Source organism: Diadema antillarum, unplaced genomic scaffold (genome assembly GCF_040938485.1).
Source record: "Diadema antillarum isolate AM-2024a unplaced genomic scaffold, OU_Dant_1.0 seq00000695_RagTag, whole genome shotgun sequence".
NCBI classification, from domain to species: domain Eukaryota; kingdom Metazoa; phylum Echinodermata; class Echinoidea; order Diadematoida; family Diadematidae; genus Diadema; species Diadema antillarum.
The window spans coordinates 244,001-266,009 of NW_027271600.1; the positions used below are offsets into that span (position 1 = coordinate 244,001).

Below are 22,009 nucleotides of genomic sequence, written 5' to 3' on the forward strand. Positions count from 1 at the left end.
GAGCGCGTAACTCTACTTTGCGCGAGCCATGGAGCGAAATAACAATAAGTGCATTGTTTGCGTCATAATAGGGTACGCGGTTTTCTAAGGTCTTATCGACATCAACGACCTGGGGGGCGTTTCATCAACGAGTTCGTCGGAGATTTCACCGACAAATTTGCTATCAGCCAATCAGACGCAAGGATTTCATTAGCTTTTAACAGTTGTCAGTATAAATCCTTGCGTCTGATTGGCTGATGGCAAATTTGTCGGTGAAAACTCCGACGAACTCATTGATGAAACGCCCCCCAGGGGGGCATTTCATCAACAAGTTCGTCGGAGTTTTCACCGACAAATTTGCTATCAGCCAATCAGACGCAAGGATTTCATTAGCTTTTAACAGTTGTCAGTGTAAATCCTTGCGTCTGATTGGCTGATAGCAAATTTGTCGGTGAAAACCTCCGACGAACTCGTTGATGAAACGCCCCCCAGGGGGGTGTTTCATCAACGTTTGTCAGCGCTGACAACTTGAATCACCATAGTAATAGTCAGTGACCAGAGCATCTCAGCCAATCAAAACCAAGGATTTTGCTGAAATTGTCAGCGCTGACGAACGTTGATGAAACACCCCCCAGGGGGAACTATTTTGAGGGATTGACCAATCAGCGCGAACTTCCGGTGTCGCAACTCTCTCTATCAACCCGCTCTGACATACCCCAATGACCGCCCTCTTCGGAGGCACCGAACGGGTGGTGGACTGGTCACAATGTCATGACAAACTTTCAGTCATATGCGTCCAGACTGCAATTTCTTTCTTTTCTTTTTTTTTTTTTTAGGGAGGAGTTGAGGCAATTTCCCTAGATTGAGTTAAAAGTTTTGCGAGAAGTTTTCGGAAAGTTTGGGGTCACACTGGCAAAACTTCGAAAACTTTAATAAACTTCGCAATCTTCGCAATATTTTGCCATCAGTGTCATCTCGGCCAGTGTTGCGCTGCCAGTGTATATTGATAGACTAAGAGAACAGTTGTCTAGGCGTGTTGTAGGAAATTCACAAGTGAAAGGAAGAAAAGAAAGGAAGCCATTTGCCTTTATCGCCTCGTGCAATATCTTTCGTGTCTGTATCGATTACAGTGGTGTTGGCATACTACAGTACTGGGTAACTACCACGATCATTCTTCCTGACGTGTTCTAGATTCCGCCAAGAACTTATGAATGTTGGGTGATCATAGGGGAATATATAGAGTCCAGAAAGAGCAAGCATAATTACCACGAGCATTGCAGTCAATATTTTCATCTTGTTCACAAATTCATTCACACATGCAGCTTACCTTTAGTGAGATTCGGTCAAGGGAACTCGGTTCGGAAATGTCAAAGCAGATGATAATCACATCAGTATCTTGGTAGGCTAAAGGCCGCAGGAAGTCATATTCTGCGCTCCCTTTGTGACAAAGACATATACAAATGACTAAATCAAATGAAATAACGTTACAAATTACCATGATTACTATTGTCTTTCCCAAAACTTCGCGAGTCAACCATCCAACACGATACATTAATGATAATCGCTTCGTGCGCATTAGGACTGCGTCACATTTTCAGATAATCTTTAGGCCGATACAACATTAATGACCTATATAACGGGAAAGCATGTGATGTCTGTTATGTCATCAAGTAAAAAGTTGAAGACAATGTGGATCACCAATAAGTTACGCTGATGAATATGATAATTCATAATCTATCCATGGGTGCACGTGACGAATTCGACACTCACGAATCATACCACACCTATCCATTCATGTTTTCTCTGAATGGCAGAGTGAGATAGCCTCTTTAGGTTTCAACAGGAGCTGCTCCAAAGCGTATTTCTACAATGTTGTTACACAGTATATATGAAATATAATCAGATTCAAGAAATGCAATCCTGAAACATAATCAATTATTGAAAAAAACGATGGTGATAAAAAAACGATATCAAGTGCACTGGAACTTCAATTGTAAAAGGCAAGAAATATAAGATATTAACATTCAAATTAATGAAACTCTTCTGTCGGGATGCTTTTACTGCAACTGATTGACAAAGAAATCATGGACGTACGTATACTCGAGCAGGACTCGAAGCTATACGACTTCCTGATCTCCGGACAGGCGTCATCTCCACTAGATCACCGAGCTTCCGCCCGACAGCAAGTGTATGGTGGTTCTAATCCTTATAGCATTCAGGGGGTACTGCGTAATTATTCAAATTTATGAAATTCTTTCGTCGAGATGTTTTCATTGCAACAGATTGACAAATTGCCCTACCTCGACGTAAATAAGCACTGAATTGCCTGTCCGGAGATCAGGTGGTCGTAGGTTCGAATCCTGCTCGAGTACGTACGTCCATGATTTCTTTTATCATGACTAATACTAAAACACTGATCAATTCAGTGCTTATTTACGTCGATGTTGGGCAATTTGTCAGTCAGTTACAATGAAACATTTCGACCAAAGAATTTCATGAATTTGAATAAGTTATTTTGTGTTATAACGAAATGTCACACTGCACAGAACCCACCAAGACAGTAAACTTTAATTTACTGTTTTCTTGTACTCAATAGTCTTCATCCGGTTCTGTTATTCATGTGGTCCATAATAAAGTAATCAATAAGATAAGATACACATGTACTTGTGAATTCCCCTAACAGCTGGCTATTAAGACTTTTTCAGTAGGTAATTGCAGAGCTGTGGAGAGCGAGACTCTTGAAGTGAATTCTGAGGTTATTGTGGAGTCAGGTTGTGGAGTCGTTGTTTGCACGATGAAATGGAAATTTGATATCATTACAGGCATAATGCATGTGCAAAAATGTAAATAATAATGATGTATGATGTGCAGTCGTATAGGATAATGATCGTGTATCCTCTAAGCAGTGGAGTCGTGATGCAGTGGAGTTCCTGATGCTGTATGATGCAGGAATATTAATGAACTGACATCGTATGAATTGCAGGGTTTACGTGGAGTTTAGGGTGTGGTGGAGTTGCGCGTTTGCAGGATATTATGGAAATCTTATATGAATTTGCATGACGTAATTTCATCAAGGAATGAATAAATGATATGAAGTTCTGGAGTTCTCTGTAGGCCTAACAGGTACTGGTTATGGCTTTCCATCCATCGAACATGATTATCAACACTGATGTAGATGACAGTTTTGTGGAGATGTGAAGCATAAGGTGGCCTATCAATGCGTTGTGTGCGTGGAACGAGCAGGTGCAGTGAAGTTTTGCTTGGCGGATATGAATATGCGTAAGCTGAACAGTGAGTATGAGTGGAGCTCTCTGAAGTGCTGGTGCTTTCAAAGAATATGTAAATAATGATGATGTCGAGATTGTGGAGCATAGACCCGACGGTCACGTTCATGCGACGATCATTGCAATGATTTTTTTTTTCAGTATACGATATTTTTTCCCCCCGATGAATATATGCATGAGGTAATTGCTCTTAGATACGACTGAGACATGCTTGGGTTCTCTGTCGTGGTATAGGTGTTGTACATGAACCCAATGAGATTTATGTGCATGGCGTAAAAATCTAACAATATGTGGCGCTTTCTAATGATACCGAAATCTGAGAAGTAATAATAATAAAAAAACGCAAAGTGATGAGTTGCGCGTTATGACGCAATTAAACAAAAGTGATAAATAGAAAATCAAAGGCTATAGATAATCCAAACGCCTATCATACAAGGAATTGTATTGACTGCTTGTTGTGAATAGTGTATCTATTACGTGATAAAACGAATGGTGGTGGTGGTGGTGGGGGGGGGGGGGGTCAAATAACTCGAAGTCTTTTAAATCCCATACGTTACTGTCACGCCCATCCACACGCTAATCATCTTCAGGTCATACATTATAATATACACATTGCATACAGTGTATACTGATATCAACCTTCCATATCATCTTGCAAAAACATACGACTTCACAACATACACTCCACACCAGGCATACAATCCGTTGCAAAAGTATCACCCTCCACAGCTCCAAAAATCATAATTACTATTTCCACGCCCTTTCACAGGCTTATCATCTCACGATTATACATAATTCACATATTATATCTACATAAATACATATTCATGTATTTCATGAATTAAACTCAATGTTACGTCACTGTGGAGGTCCTCCACAGCTCTATAGGTGCAAACAGGTAGGCCTACATTGTGTACAGGCTGGGGTGAACCATATAAGCCTACTACTTTGGTCAACAGCTTTGTGAAGGCACTCAAATGTTTATTGAAATCAACGATTCCTGCGTCGAGCTATTTTATTGCAACTGATTGAGAGAGCCCTACACTGACGATTATTCAGTCTTTCAGCAGTAGACGTGATTAAAAAAAATCACGGGCATACACACTGAAATTGGTCTCGAACCAACGACCTCCTGTTGCTAGGCAGTCGTCATATCGGCCATCGAGCTTCCGCCCTATAGTCAGTGATGGTTCCATTTGTGTGTGTGTGTGTGTGTGTGTGTGTGTGTGTGTGTGTGTGTTTTACTGTTGCCATCAACACTCAAAACTCATCTGAAATCAAAGCAAAAAAAAAGAGAAGTGGCATCGAAAGTACTTCTCAAGCAACTTCTCTTTCTAAAAGGATGTAGACTCAGTTTTCATTTCTTCATGTAACTACGACAGCATTTAAACAATGAAACTTCACTTAGCTCCACAGAACAATGGGCTACTGCTTACCTCCTGTGTCCCATACATTGAGCTCTATGCTGTACTTCTCAAATTCCATGAAAGCAGTATAACGATCAAAAGTAGTTGGCTTGTATATCTGAAATAAGATAGAAATCAAATCATGATCAACGTACCTAAATATATACGACACAATGATAACAAAAAGCTACAAATACACTCAGTCGAAAAAAGGAAAGTAAACACTTTTTCAAGTTCATATTTCTCATTGTAAATTTGGTTAAATGGTAATGCTTTATATACCATGTTAAAGGTAATTTAATTTGGTGTCAACCTAGCTGGTAGGTTTATAAAACGGCAAACTTTACGCATGAGTGAACACATTTGTTTTTCTCTTCCAAAGCACAAAAGTAAAAATTGCAAAAATGGACAAGTTGTCATTCATGTGTATGTGCATTTCATATATTCCATATATTCCATGACAACAAAAGACAATTAAAAAAAATATAAATTAAGTTTCAAAAATCATCCTATATATATGATCTCGAAAAGATAAAGAAAGGGGGAAATTATACAGAAAATTAAGAATCTTCAAAGATTCAAAGATTCAAATTTATTTTCATATCCATAGAATAAACAGAGAAATTATATACAATGTATATAAGCAGAACATATGGGCCATTCTCCGAAAAAATGTGCAATTACCATTGTACAAATGACAAAAATTCAACATCAGAGATTTCATTCATTTTTTATCAATTCAGAAACTTCAATCCCTTAGAAATACGAAACAATGGGTGATTTTTGAGAGCCCATATTTTTTCTAGAAACATTTCTAAACGTAGAGTCCTTTTTTGCATGTTAAAACCAAATATCAGATACGTTACCAGAGGTAACATCTTAGAAAACGGTTGATTGTCTGCTTATTTCTTGCTTTAAAATGGCAATGCTTATGTTAAACTACAAGGTTAAACATCATGAAAACATTTTGGAGTCAGCCTTGATCTAATCTGTAATAAAGATTATCGTAAGTTATAAAGTGAAGGCTAAATAAAAATCAAGAACATATACATATTTCTGCTTGAAATATGTTACCCTAATCTAACTTTTTTGACCTGCATTGAAATTGTATCAATAATCTCGTTGATTATGTATGAAACTTTATAAACAAGTATTTTACTTCTCATAAATAGGAAATGCCAGGTAACATCACTGCAAGATTAAATACATTTCGGATCCAAAGAAGAACGGTGTGTGGTAACGTATCTGACGCATCAGACGTTCCGTTAGTATACAATTTTAAACCCAACACCAATCATGCCAATATATTCATTTTAACTTGTGTAAGAACATCACAATATGATTATTTTCGTTAAAACACCGCACTTCTAAACATAAAGAATGTTCTCGTCATATAGATAGAAGATTAGATAATTCTTCAATAAAACTTTGAGATGTATGTGAAATACGAGAGAGAAGCAGGCTCAAATCCACAATATTTCTTTTCTGATATATAGTTCCGAAATTGTGTTATTATATGATACATGGAAGGCGGTAAGAATGAAATTGGAAAAGATTTATGCAAATGATACACATGAATTCAATTTTCCTTTGTTCCTGTCTGTAATAAATGAGGTCTCAAGAACCAATAAACTCATATGGTAACGTATCTGACAAAGTATTTATGTTCATTGACACAATAAACTACCGATTTAGATGAAACCCCGATCACTCAAACATGTGAATCAAAAACCTGATGCAAAACATTAGACATCAAATCCTATTGTCATTTTCAGAACATAAACCTGAACAGAAGGAAGTGCTCTTGACTGTAACCATAATGCTAAGCCCATTTTATGTGAATTAGATGCAAAATTATAATGAACAAAGGTATAGACCGTTCATGTTGTTGCGTTTGCTGTAAAGTTGAAAAAAAAGTTGGGTACCACACTTTAGCCATTAAAGTCCTTTTATGGTATTGTGAAACAAAACACACACACACACACACACAACACAACAAAGCAGAAATAAAATGAATTTGTAACGTATATCTGACGGCCCTTTTTGTAAATGTCACAATTCTAAGGGATAGTACAGTTCTGGTTTAGATGAGTATTTAGGTTTTAACTTTTTTGCAAGATAATCGAAATCCACTTATACGAAATACTAGAGCATACAACTCTAAGAAGATTTAAGTATTTATTTCATGAAATCGGCTTTGAAATTACTGAGATGTCCAAAATAAAGTACAAGAAAGATGTCCAAATAAGAGTAGATGAGCCATCACATTTTGTTAGGACCTCTTTCTTTTACTTTATTTTGGATATATCGGCCATTTCAAAACCGATTTTCATCAAATAAACTAATTGTAATTCCTCTTAGAACCATATGTCCTCTAGCAAGTCATACAGAGCACGTTGTCAACAGGTTAAATCCGTGCGCGAAAGCGTGTCGCGGTTAACCTTGCCGCACGATACATTTTATTGGTAACGTATCTGACATTTTTTGACTAACGTACTTGTATCTGATGTGCCGTTACCGTTCTCACACTATTATCTACAAAAATATTCATATTCTCCAACAATTTATGTTGTGTGATTAATCATTGTCTTGATTATTCAAAAATATCTGAGCTTTCTTTTATTTACAGCATACTTTTTTTTTCTAAAGGAAGCAAAGTTTAGGTAACGTATCTGATTTCAGCTCATCGTAACATTAGGCTTCCGCGGCTTTGGATCAGTATATTTTTTTGTAACGAGAGATTCAATGAATAAATCATGGTTCCATGTATGCGTTAGGTTGACTTTGTTTAAAACATGAAATAACACTGCTGTGCGGCATTACTTTGATCTTCTCTCAAGAGTCTGAAAAAGGGTAACGTATCTGACCGCGATTTGGCGACATGATATAAATTATCTCTTAGAGAAATATCAAAACATCATATTGTTATGTAATATTATTTTTCATTCAGGCACTCGAGGGGCAATAGAATGAGGTACAAAAGATTTGATTTGAATGATATATTAACGAGTAACAACTTGTTATATAAGCACTCCCTTGTCTGGCGACATGGGGTATTTAGGGTTACATCAAACTTCGGATCGTGTTTCTAATATTATCCCGGATGTCCCAATAGCTGTATTGATATGCATTTTACAGGTCTAACCTCTCGGATGAATTTAACTTAAAAAGATTGATTTCTGAGAAATAAAATATTAATTTGAACTGTATGAACATGCTGGCGACACGAAAATCACAGTTTATATATACATAAGATGCATATTGTACAAGCAATCTTCTGTCAAATCCAAATTCAAATGGAATGAAAGAGGCAATAATAAAAAAATGGTAGAAATTTCAAATGTTATTTCAAATTAAGAACTTTGAAAATGATATTTTGTTCCTGAATTTGTCTCATGAATTCTTAAATTCTTAAATCAAAAGAATGAAATAAAGAAACTCTGTCCATTTTATCACCTTGTGGCTTACTCCCTGTGTCATTTAGAGTTAGATTCGACAGAAAACTCTTATTTCCCACTTTGTGAGTGTTTGAGGATACACAAAGATACAAGGGGACGAAAACTTATTTTTGCTATTTCATTCATGTCTCTAATTGGGTTAAATTGGTCTTTTGTTATCATTGCTATCTTGAAGGGCGTTTGCAAATGAACGACAAAATGTCAATTTTTGCAATTTTTACTTTTGTGTCTTGAAGGACAAAAATCAATGTGTTCATTCTTGCATGAAATTTCCCTTTGTATTATCTTACCAGGTTGATAGCTAATTAAATAATCTGTAATATGGTATATGACATAATGATTTTGACCTAAATCTTCTATGAAAAATATGTGCTGGAAAAAGTGTTTACTTTCTTTTTTTGCTGAGTGTACAATATTGAGTCATTCACTTAAAAGTAACCAAAACCCAAAGAGAAATGTGGATTGAGTGAAAACAGCAACATTAGTAGAACACATCAATGAAAGTTTGAGGGAAATCGGACAATCGATGCAAAAGTTATGAATTTTTAAAGTTTTGGTGTCGGAACCGCTGGATGAGGAAACTACTAGATGTTATGACATCATGTGTGGACAACAATATAAAGAAAATATAAAGGGTTTTCCACAAAAATTCACTTTTCTAGCAAAATGAAAGAGCACTTGACTAACCGCTCGCGCTTTCAGGAAGCAGAGGGAATAATTGCTACCCTTAACATAATTAGGTCAGTATCAAGTTGATGGAATGTGTAATTTTCATAACTCGGATAACTCCCCCCCCCCCCCCATGTAATTTTTTCTAGGTTGGTAATACATACCATGGATATTCATCATTTCGCTAATTAATGCATGCCTTTGTCTGTGTCAAAAGTGTCATGAAAACATTTTAAACATTCTTCCCTGCTTTGATCTCATGATCTCCGTCGCCGGCAAGCCAGAACACAACACAGCTTTGAAAATTATTTAAAAACAAATGTGCAGAAGAAAATAACTGTCTTAAATCAAAGGAAATGCATGTGCAGTTGTGGTATGTATCAGTATACCACGGCTCAGATATCTTCATTAGCAAAATGTAGATACTAGGTGTTTCAAAAAACATTTCCCACTTTTGATCATTAATAGTTCAAAAACTATTTATCCGATAAAACTGTCATTGATATGAGTAATAGCTGAACAGTGTACAATTTTGTTGGAGGTGATTTGAATGTGAAAGCATATAAATCAGTTCCATTAAATCTAAGATCGATTTTGAAGTGAGGTTTCAGATTTTGGTTAAATTTCAACCCTCTGTACAAAAATTGAACTTTGCACAGGAACCAATGATGTGTATGTGAGTGTGTGCTGACAATGGCCCTGAATAATGGACATGCCTGAACCACGCTCCCAGGCACATGAATGCTTAATCAATAATTCATGTGGATTGCCCTGGGCACTGCTAGTCTGAATTCATGCACGGTAAAGGGTAAAATGCATGCACATGGAAAAAGCATGCACATGTTTTCATGTGCTTGCAAACACCACATTTAATTCCAGCTTGCAATCATTTTCAAATTTTGCTTCACATATCACTAAATTTGGGATATAAATAAGCATAAATGATATAAAGTTCTTCATTTTATACAACTCGTTAGTGTCTACTAATAGTCTGACAAATTTGTCGCTTTTTCGATAAAAAGAGATCATTTTTGGTAAAGAGTTCAGCAGCATTTTTCATTGGGGCGATTTGTTTCACAGTAGATTTATTTAAGGCTCCATATACACAAGTGTATACTGTAATTGATTTTCTTTGCTTCCTGTCATCATGTTTACGACAGAACAGAAGGTATTCATTGTAATTTCGTTTTTCAGAAGTAGAGAGAGCACTGTCGCGACTCAACGATAGTATCGGCAGGCGTTTGACTTTACACAGATACTGCCAGAGGCTGAATAAAGACTAGTTGTGATAGTGGAGTTTCTCATGAATAAATAATGAAGCATTCAAACCCTAACCATTGTTTAGGACCATCGTCAGGGTGTTAACCACACACTCCCATACACACCCATTGCCCCCTGTGCAAAGTGAAAGTTTTGTACAGAGGTTGAAAAATAGAGCAATATCCGCATGGAACCTAACTGTGAAATTAATCATGGATTTCATGAAATTGATTTATGCTTTCATATTCAAACCACCTCCAACAAAATTGTACACTATTCAGCCATCACTCATATCAATGACAGTGTTATCTGATATTAAGAGAGAAATAAAAAGTGGGAAATGTTTTTTGAAACACCTAGTACTTCTAGAGAGAAAGCTAACTATAGTTAATTGATTGTGATTTGTAATCTTATTTCCCATCTTTTCCGCACATTTTTCAGAGTAAAAAGAGACAGCCTGGAAGGGAAGCGGACATGTATGTCTCACTATTAGGCAAGGTCGTATGTGTGAGCGATAGCGAGTGAGTCTGTAATTTCCAAGCAAAATACACGAAATTAATCATGTTCTGACGTTTGCTGCTTTTCATCATTGGCGTTTATTCAAAGACTTTTCCACCTGAAAAGACGCATCAGCCAAGTAAGACCGGAATTAGGGGAACTGTTCCTTTAGTCCATGGGCCAAGAGCCGAAAAATGGGTTGTTGGTACCACACGAGGTGGCAAAACCTTTTTGGTGTCATTTTGTTTATCGGACATAGATACGCTTATCAAGCTATGATAGCATTTCCAAATGAGTAGCTTAGTCATAATAAATGAATTTTTAACCAATTAGTTCTCGTTTTTATATCCCTATACTTCTGAATCGAAACTAACCGCTATACCAATGCGAGCACTGCCTTCTGTATGTCCACAGGTGTTCTGTTGTAAACGCGGTGCGCTTAGTCTTTATTCAAGGCAGCGAAGGGAATATCCAAAGGGTTATGATGTCCACAGCTGTCACGCGGTGCGCTTAGTCTTTATCTAGAACAATGTACCGTTATCATATCTAAAGTTCCTAATAAAAGGGATTATCTATACTGTTTTTATACCACCCTCTCAACAAATACATCAGTTTTAAACAAAAATCACTCTGTTCATTTACAACATTATTAATTAAAATGTATTGTAGTGTACCGGTACATTGTTTTTGCATAATCTTTCATTGTTGGATGGAAATAAAGCGACATTGGAGTGGTAATAGCGTTTTCAACGTAGCGTTTTCACCGGAAAATGATAAATAATTGAAAAAGACGCTAAAATTCACGAGAAATTGCTTTTTTGTTGTTGTTGTTTTTAGATAAAGGGATATACACTGTATCATAAGCTTTGGATATTCCCTTCGCCGTCTTGAATATTAGACTACGCGCTGTAGACATCATAACCCTTGGATATTCCCTTCGCTGCCTTGAATAAAGACTAAGCGCACCGCGTTTACAACAGAACACCTGTGAACATACAGAAGACAGTGCTCTTCTTTGTATTGACCGATTCGGGTTCGTTGAGGGCAGCAGACATTTTACGGCACAGGGCGCAGCCATGGTGTGTATCAGCCGACCCCCCCTGCTCTCCCCCACCCCCCGGGCAACATGTTTATCACGCACTTGTAACAAAGGTTCGCGCACTAGCAAGCATTCGCGCACTCAGTACGAGACGCCTATTGGCTAAAGCAGTTTTTCATTCTGCGCGCGTGCTAATGTAGGGAGAGGGGTGGGGGAGTGCGGAGGGGGGGTCGGATGATACACCCAGTATGGCTGCGCGCATGCCAAAAATACACATAGCGCGTCACAGAATCGGTCAATAGCGGTTGGTCTCGATTCAGAAGTACAGGGATATAACAACGAAACCAAATTGGTTTAAAATTCATTTACTATGACTAAGCTACTCATTTGGAAATGCTATCATAGCTTGATAAGCATATCTATGCCCGACAAACAAAATGACACCAAAAAGGTATTGCCACCTCGGATGGTACCAATATCTGGCCTGGCCCATGGACTACTTTGTCATTCATGATTATGCAATCATTTTCGAGACACCTTATTTTATGTACTCATTGAGATGCACATAGTCAGGTGGCGGCGGATCTCGTACTTCAAAGTGGTTAGATTCGTTGAAAGTCCATTAGTAGGTCCATGGTAATACCAAGGAGGTTGAAACCTCCTAGGTAATACCAAATCAAAAGACAAAGCTCATGTCCGTTCGAAGGCACCTTTCTCTTGCACTGTCATCATTCACTCTCTAATTAATTACCGTACCGTTATAACACATAAGACGCTAAACGCAAGAATATGAAACATATACCTTATCATTAGGGAGGAATCCTCGATATATAAAAAAAAAAAACACACACACATAATTTCTGATAGGATCCGGGCACCGTTTCATGAAAGTTGTCAGCCCTGACAAAATTAGTCTCTGACAATATTACCCTAGAACGGCATTCGTTGTAGGTCCATGTAGCTAGGTCCGTGGAAACAATACTATATGTAGTCAGTCACCACAGCTTCTGTTCGATGTTCGAAAGATAACAATGAGAGGGGTAATTTTCCTGGGGCAGGGTGATTGTAAGAGGGGTGGTTATTAATTGGGGGCTAATTTCAACAATGGGGAATAGTGAAGGGAGGTAATGCTCTGTGGTAACTATACTAATGCAATGCCCGATGATTCAGGCTGGAATTTCCTTTATAGGCAAAACTAAGCGATTCCGCAGCAGTTCAGTACCGTGTTTCATTGATTTGTTGAATTCACTGGCAGGTTGATAATTATATAATTTGTATGGTATATTGTAAAAATGTTACATAATTTACATTTTATTGTTCGGTCGCACTATCTATGAGGCATTATCTCTCTCTACCTTTATACTTATCTCGCTCTCTCCTCTCTCCCTCTCTCTCTCTCGTTCTCGCTTCTTTCTTCCTCTCTCTCTCCCCCTCTCTTCAAACTACTTTTATGCGAAATAGTGCAACGTTTTGTAATCACCATCCAAATATGGTTTTCAGGGGTGTTCAGAGTTTATTGGTCATCATTTGAGATTCATTTGCAATATTCATACCTCGACATCGAAAGAGTTTACCAAGCAACATGTCTGTTTGATACGGTTTCTTGGGGCGCCCTCCCCGTCCAGCAGTGGTCATAATACATGATTGAAATTTAGCAAGCCGCACTTCTGCAATACTCCTGTTGTGCAATAATTATTCCTGAATGTTATGATAATGCAATATTTTATGTGATTTTTTGGGGAATATTTTTTTTTTCTGATCCACATATTTTGTGTGTATTTTACACCTGCATTCATAAAATTGATATTCTATATTTATCATACGATTTATATTGACAATTTTATATTTTTTTCCAAGACGGTCCAATTCTTATAACACATATATTTTTTTTTTACAATAATGATGAGTTGATTTGAGATTATTGTGTGATATTGATTGAGCTTATGTATTCAAATCATTATTAGAAATAATCTTAATTGTTATGAGAATAATTGAAATGTGAAATATAAATGAATGTTACGTTTGTATAATATGCTTATTGCACATGCGCGGGTAGCCCCCCCCCCCCCCTATAATGTTAAAAGATATGGATTGAAACGATGATTCTAATAGAAATACAAGATGAAAAAGAAACAGATTCATTATTTCATATCTCTTTGCACATCTCATTCTAATTATTCCCTTCTGTCTCTTTCTATCTCTCTTGCCATCTCCTTCCTACCCCTTCTGTGTTTCTCTCTCTCCGTCTCCATACAAGTGTTCAATATCTCTTGTCATTACTGCCCGCCTTATTTTTTTCTTTTTTTTCAGTACATGTATAAACAAAATTTGAAAGTTGTTGGAGAAGTATGATTTGTGCATATTTGATGTATTTTAGTCTATAAGTTTGTGTATGCATATGATGGTGACATGAAGATTATGTTTAATTTTTCTCGCAGCTCTTTCAATGTGTATGTACAAGTGTATTTGATTAATTTTGATATTTTGGTCATCAGGTGTCTTATATATATATATATATATATATATATATATATATATAATTGTGTATTTTTATATTTTAATCGAAGAATGATTGTATGATTATGTATGTAATTATAAAATGAAATATATTGTACAAAATTCTGCAATTCAGCCATCTCCATGGCTGCAAATGAATATTTAAATAAACCATTACCATTACCATAGCTTCTAGTATTCTCAAGGAAAGTGTTTGTCGTGTAAATTCATAAGAAGATTCTGAATCAACATTATTCTAGATGAAAGTTGCAAGAAAAAGCGGCAAAGAAAATAATGCTGTCATTTCTTTTTCATTATTTTTTTTGTTTTCATTCACCTTTCAATTCACTTGAAAATGTATCATGTAGATCCTACGCGCAGCGGGAGCCCTTCCATTTTTAGGAAAGAAAGTCAACGATCTGGTGCACACTTTGGATAGAAATTTAGAAGATGTTCTTTTAAAAAAAAAGGACAACATTGGTTACAAGATTTAAGTAGCAAGAAAGAGTCCAAAAACGAACTAAATTTTGTAATGTTGCTTGATTTTCTCATTAAGGGGTTAGGCCAACTGATCAAATTATTTGAAAATCTAAGCGCATTGCCCGGGCAGGGAGTACGCGGGAGAGGATACCCCCTTTTTTGCATTTCCTTAAATTGAAATTCAACTGTGCGCAGCCTGGTGCGCACTTTTGGTGGGATGTTTAGGAATGTTTTTCGTTTTTTGTTTTTGTTTTTTATAATTTTAAAGTTGAGGAAAATTTACATTCAGGAAACATGCGAGTGGGAAAAACGTTGTATGTCTGTCATTTCTTGTTCCCCGTGTGCGTCTTCAACTATGTACCGCCCGAGTCTATTCAAAGAGATCAGCGCTCGCGGGCAATGCACCACCTCCCTGGTAAAATAAACGGCAGTGAATGATGGAGTAGTGACAGAATGACATGTGTATTCTCACAATATGATAACGAGAAATGTAATTAGCGAATAGAAAAAAAAAAATAAACCAGAACCAAATTCTGAAATTGTTGCGTGATATTCCTATTCATTGATCAATTTACTAGAAAATCGAACATCCGAGTCTGAAAAGAAAAGAAAAAAGAAAAGAAAAGAAAACCCTTTCGGCAGCGTACTGCCATGGTCGAGTTTTGGTCGTACTGGCCATCAATATCTAGTTCGTCAACCATTCACTTGGAGTCAAGACTTATCTCAACCATAAACGCGCGGACGAAGAGAGAGAGAAAGAATGAGAGAGAGAGAGAGAGTGTGTGTGTGTGTGGGGGGGGGGGGGTTCAACCTATCAAGGTTATTTGAATGGATTTGGATTTTTTAATTTGAAAAAAAAAAAAACCCACACACACGTACACACACTTCTGTGGCATTTGGAGCTTTGGGAAGAAGTTTTCATCACCATTATTTTTCTTGTGTGCGTGTATGTGTATGTGTGTGTGTTCAAGCAGATCCTGCTTGCGGGGGTGGGGGTTAGTTCTAGCCACTCCACTCCCCTTTTCCTCCCCTTGGTTACGGGTCGATCTGCCCGACATCTATTTCTGGTGGCCCCGGGCCACTGCTATAATGTCAAGCTTTCCTATATGCAATTGGTGGATCAAAATGGCAATTTAGAGATTTAAAAAGGTGGACTTACCTCGACAACATCATTCCTGCCAACAAAAGCGTTTATCAGAGCGCTCTTGCCGCTTTTAGAGTCCCCAACCATCACAACTTTGCACCGAGAATGTTCATCAAGACTGGTCAAGGAGTGCCGGCGAGTGAGCTTGGGTCGCTGTCTCTGCAGGCTTTCGCCGAAATCAAAGCTGAAGCGAGACCCCGACATTTCTTCATTTGTCTATTTCTTTGTTCGCTGGGCAATTGGTTTGCTTGCCAGTTTCTTCCTTGGTTAGCTAGCGATCACAAATCAACAATGAAGTACTGTAACTGACTGAACGGAATGCATCGTGTCGAGATTACAATGGTCGCAGTTATCCTTTTACCTTCACGTGGCAATAATGAGGCTGAAAATAAACAGATCCTTTGTCTCTCTTTTTTTTTTAAATTAGCTTTGCACAGGAACACACGGTTTTAAAAATCATTCAGCGAAATGATCAGCATCGGAAATGATGAGCTTGATTTTATTTTGATAATCCCTTGATTTGTGAGACGAAGCAATAGAAACGAGAGCCCATCTATGATTACAATATAGGCGCGAGAGAGCGCCTATACAAATGAATCTACCCCATCGGTGTGCTGCAGTAGTGTAACACCCTACGCTGTTGAGCGATTCAATTGTTCTGCAATATCTGTATGGATAGAAACATTGTCGGCTTTCACTTTCAAAAGCAAGCCATTTACAATGCTGTGTGGAGCCAACGAGCCCTGTTGATGATTACACACGATTCATGCATTTCAAACAGGTTCCGGCTGTTAGTCGAAATTGGGCTACAATAGTTAGCTTCGCTATTTGTAGATGGCGCTGGCTGTGAACTGTTATGCATAATACATGTATTATACTATTGGGTAATATAATTATTACATATCCATACAGATATTTATTTCTTGATCGCTTTAAAGGATAGCGATTTATGGCAGGTTATTAAAATGTTATATTCAAGGGAAATTGATATTGATGTTTGGACATCTACTTTATAGGGGTATCCGGCAAAACAGAAGAATGTTAAGATTGCTACTATATAATCGGTCAAGAATTTCATGAATTTGAATAAATCAAATGTAATGAATTGAGTACCTTTTAGGGAAATAATGCTAGAAACAAAGCTATTCTGCCGTCTGTGCAAAAAGTAGTGGATAATATGGTAGATTACAGAGATGAATAATTTAAAATCGCCAACAAAAAGGGAATATTGAGGTGGGTTTACAAAAATGGGAACAAACTGATGGATTTTTACTTTATTGGAATAACATTGTTTTCTCTTTTGATGTACAAATGAACTTAAACTAGATGCATGCAGAGTGCTTGAACATGGATGTGTGCGTGTGTGTTTGAGGGAGTGTATGTACACATTTTTAGAAATGTTGCTATGGCAACTGGTATGCCTGTGCCATATCACATTCTCCCTATAGGTCAGTTACTGTATAGTACACCTTGACCAGGGGCTGCAGCCCCCCCCCCCCCCCACACCCACTTTTGGTTCGTGAAAAAAAAAAGGAAAAAAAAAAGGGGGAAAATCAGGGAAAAATCACAACACCCATGAATTTGAATTTTTAAAGATTCCGCCCTTAGGCCTACATAAAGTTCCCGTCTAAGCTATGCACCGGCGTGGCAAAAAGGGGGGGGGGGGGGGGGCGATGGGGGCGGTCCCCCCTAAGATTCTGAATAATTCTGAGTGCACAAGACTTATCTCTTACATTTCGAAAAATCAATAGTTCCCTCATGTACAAGGGGAATAGTCCCTTTTAATCAACCCTTTCCTCTCTCTTTCCCGATCATTTTTTTTTTTTTTGGTGCTAATTTCCAAAATATTCCATCAAATATGCGTATACAAGATATCTCAATTTCAACTTTAAAAAGGCAAAAACTCCCTCGTACGGGAAGGGTGGGGATAGCACTCTCCCATGCTTTCTCCCTTTGTTTGCCCCCCTGCCCTGTGCATACAAGTAGACTATGGCTACACTTTGAGTTTTCCAAATATATGCCACGAAATGTGTGCACCAAAACGTTTAACTGCGATCAGAAAATACAGAACCTCCCTCATGTATAGAAGGGATCCCCTCCCACATCATCCTGCTATGTCTCCTTGCACGGACTTGCACTTCTCTGATTGACAAATTTCCAGATATTCCAACAGAAGTGTGCGCCAGATTGTTGAATTTCACTTCTAAAAATGAAAAAAAAAAGCTCCCTTGAATACGGAGTATGAGAGAGGTATCTTGCCACCCTCCCATTGGTCCCCTCTATATAGACTTGGTACACTTTGGGAAATGATAATTTCCGAATTTCCCACAAAAAGTGTGCTTCAGATCGCTTTATTTCAATTTTAAAAACCCAAAAGCTCCGTCGAGCGGGAGGGGGCATCCCCCTACCTCATACACACAGATGATGTACATGTGGAATAAGAGCTAAATGTCGTGATTTTGCTATTAACATTTCCCTGTAAAAAACAAAACAAAAAAAAACCCTAATTGTTTCCATCATTATTATTATTTTTTTTTTTTTTGGGGGGGGGGGGGAGGAGCTAGAAAAATTCCAAGTATTGCACCAAAAGTTTGCACCAGATCGCTGAATTTCAGGTCTGAAAATGTAAAATCACCTTCGTGTGGGAGGAGAAATATCCCTTATGTACACCCTCGTTTGCATGCCTTTTCTGTTTGATTGCTTAACAGACAGCATTCATGAAATTCATTGTAAGAATACAAGACGTTTATTCAAATGCTACCACTTCATAGGCAAATTGTTCAATAATAATCCACATCAAAATACCCTGCTACCTTAAACAAGTGGGGTCGTTTCATGTCGATCAAACATGCATCAAATTGCACCATTTACAACATAAAAATGCACAAAGTTCTCACCGTGGGAGGGGGAAACTTATGTTGACCTTGAAACCCCCAGTCCCGCAGCGCCCCCCCCCCCCCCCCCCCCACACACACACACTGAAAAACGTTCCGCGGCCCCTGTTGACAGTGTGTAAGGACAGTTTCACACCACTGGTAAAAAATGAAATTACATTTTGTAAGTTTGTGGCACAACCCCAAATGTGTTGAGTGTTTATACATTCCTTGAACCAGAGTCCGTTTGGATGGGTAAATTGTTTCTATGGGAGTTTGAGCATTTTCACTTGAATTTGGGAAATCACGAATTTTCACTTGAAGGTTGAACCTTGCCCTTTGACCCCACAGCCTACATCTTTCTTCAAATATATCACTAACTGGTAATATCCAAATTTCACAAAATTTAAAGAGTTTTTTTTTTTCAAATATATGGGAAAAAAATGAAGAATATGAAAAATGAACCTGAAATGTCACTATGGCGACTGGTAAGCCTCCGCCATAATGCAGGGTTCTCCTAATAGGTGTATAGTACAATGTCTTGACAATGTGTGATGACAGTTTCACATAATTGGCAAAATATTAAAATGACAGATTTGTCACAAATGTGCTGGATGTTCACTTTCCTTGAACTAGGTTTAATTGGATGAATGGCTAAATTGTCTACGAGTGCGGGTATTTGAGGATTTGAGGATTTCTACTTGACTTTTGACCCTTTTATCAGTTTTCAAGCATTAAGTAATTTTCAAGGTATGAAGAAAAAGTGTAATTTCAGTATTAAATGGTAAAATATTAGCATTTACACCTGGCCTTTGACCTTCGACATCAAAGTTCCAAAAAGAATCACTCTCAGGCAGAACATGCATAAATATGTACTAAGTTTCATGATGACACATTGAGTCACTTTCAAGATATGGAGGACGAAGTGAAATTTAGCTCTTTCACTGGACCTTTGACCTTTTGATAAGAAATTTCCCACAGAATCTCTATTGGGTAATACATGCATATATCAAGTTTCAAAAAAAATCCTGCAGGCATTGTATAAATATGAGGGAAGTAGTGACATTTTGAGGAGTTTACCTTGACCTTTGACCTCCTGACATTTGACCCATGACCCCCAAATTCCCTAGATAATCACTGCCAGTCAGTACATGCATATATACAAGTTCCATGAAAATACCTTGAATGATTTCTGAGATACGGAGAGAAACATGAAATTTCAACATTTTTACCAGACCTTTGACCTCATGACCCGAAACTCTCTCTGGAGAATCTTTATTTGGTAGTACATGTATACACTAAGTTTCAAGAAAATACCTTCAGGCATTGCATGGATATGGGGGAATTAGTGAAAATTTGAGCATTTGACCTTGACCTTTTGACCTTTGACCATGAGTATGTGCACCTAAAAGTTGATAGGCACAACTTTGCCCACTCATACATATACACTTGTACATGCCAAGTTCATTAGGATACCTCAAACCGTGTTTTAGTTTCGCTGTCCACAAAATTGATTACAGACCGCAGGACGGACGGACAACCCGAAAACATAATGCCTCCAGCACCACTTCGTGGCAGAGGCATAAAAAAAAGGTGAAATTCCAGCATTTTCACTTGAATTTTGACCATTGACCCCATGGCCCAAAACTTCCTGAGTGACTCTTTACCTGGTGGTACATACATACAACCTTGAGCATGTGCACCCAATATCTGCAACAGTTCATTATGCTGTCCACAAAATTGATGATGGTTGGAAGGACAGAAAGATGGACTGACGGACAACTTGAAAACATATATGCCTCTGGCAACACTGTGTGGCAGAGGCATAAAAAAATCCTCCCCAGTAGAAGATTTACTATTCCATGTAAGCAGCCTCACTATCTGTGGCAGCAAACTAGACTAAAGACCCTTGTCCTTGTAACAGTGCCTGTTTTTATGGACAGTTCTTGGCAAATGAATGAAATACCTGGTACAGTATTCAAAACACTCATTGTATGTTTTGATGTTGTCGGTTTTGCATTGAAAATATTAAACATACCTCCCACAAATACTTGTCATTTTATAGCATGTCACCATCGACTGAATCCATTCACTCAAACTACTCCTAATAACAGTGGCTTCTTGTAAAGTGGTATTCCATCAACTACCTGATGCTCATGGTGCTGTTAAACTGGAGTTACAATAAACTTTAAATCGCAACTGTTAAAAAATGTGTTTTGCGCAACTTCACACTGAGCTCAACATGTGTGCCAAATTTTGTTTGAATCCCTTGTAGACTGGAGAAGGAAGTACAGTAGTTACCTGATTTTACCTGATTTGGGGACAACAGTATGCTGTTACCATGGCAGTGTGTTTTCCACTGATATTGAAAGCTGGAGAAGTACATGTACAATCCTCAAGTTCTTTACCTGATTTTGAGGCCATGTTACCATGCTGTTCCCATGGCAAAGCATTTTCTGCTTCTGTCTGGCACAACTTTACATTGACCTGAGCATGTGCGCCAAATTTTATTTGAATGGCTTGAAAAACCTGAAAACTGGAGTATGCTTTGAGATACTCAACCCATATATTTTTGTATGACTTTTATACTGGTAAACCATGCTGTTGTGATGGCAACACTTTCTTTCACACTCAAAACTAGAAATATCACTGAAGGTGATAAATACCCTGCCTAACATACTTTCTGCTACTCTTAGAAAATATGTCTTGCACAACTTTACATCAATATCACTTGTGCAAAATTTCTCCTGTATTGCTTGCAACTACCGGATTTCACTATGCATGGCTTTTTCCTGATTTTAAAGGCCATTTACTACTGTTACCATGGTAATGCACTTTCTAGTACTCTTAAAAAGATTTTTGCCCAAATTAACATTGAGCTCAACATATGAGCCAAATATAATTTGGATTGCATGAAAACTAGAGAAGTGGTTTGATCTGTGAAGCCTTTACCTGATTCGGGGGGCCACTGTTACCATGGCAATGCCCTTCCTGGGTTTCCATGCAACACCAAATCACCAAAAAAAAAAAAAAAAAAAAAAAAAGATTTGCAGAAGACGACTACTTCCTTGGATCATGGACAATTTAATCCTTGCTTTGGTTGCAAGCCTCTGGCTTATGAATGTTAGGTCTTTGAACGAAACCATTGTCATATATTTTTAGGACTTGTGAATATCCCATATGTCCATCTCAGAATTCAATGCTGTTTCAGCAAAGATAGTGTGTGTAGTAGTATGCGTATGTAAGGTAGTGTGTGTTACGTGTTGTTTGAAGGTTTGCATGGTGAAGTAGTGGGTGTCGGTAAAGTAGTGTGGTAGTGTGTGTTGTTGGTAATCCAATGTTTCACTGCTATCATAACTCATATATTCAACATCAATGTTACATCAAAATTAGAGTTCTGTTGCATGAAAAAAAAATGGCAAC

At 37.7% G+C, this 22,009-nt stretch overlaps 1 protein-coding gene across 1 annotated transcript in view; it reads right to left on the reverse strand.

Annotated features, from left to right (window-relative positions):
• LOC139737536 (rho-related GTP-binding protein RhoN-like) overlaps positions 1-16,229 on the reverse strand; it is a 31,830-nt gene extending 15,601 nt beyond the window's left edge. The window contains exons 1-3 of the mRNA XM_071648208.1: positions 15,729-16,229; positions 4,700-4,787; positions 1,307-1,416 (exon numbers count right to left, since the gene is read on the reverse strand). Coding sequence (XP_071504309.1) covers positions 1,307-1,416; positions 4,700-4,787; positions 15,729-15,917 — 387 coding nt within the window. The 5' untranslated portion in view covers positions 15,918-16,229. The remainder of the gene's footprint in view (positions 1-1,306; positions 1,417-4,699; positions 4,788-15,728) is intronic.
• Between the last annotated feature and the right edge of the window lie 5,780 nt (positions 16,230-22,009).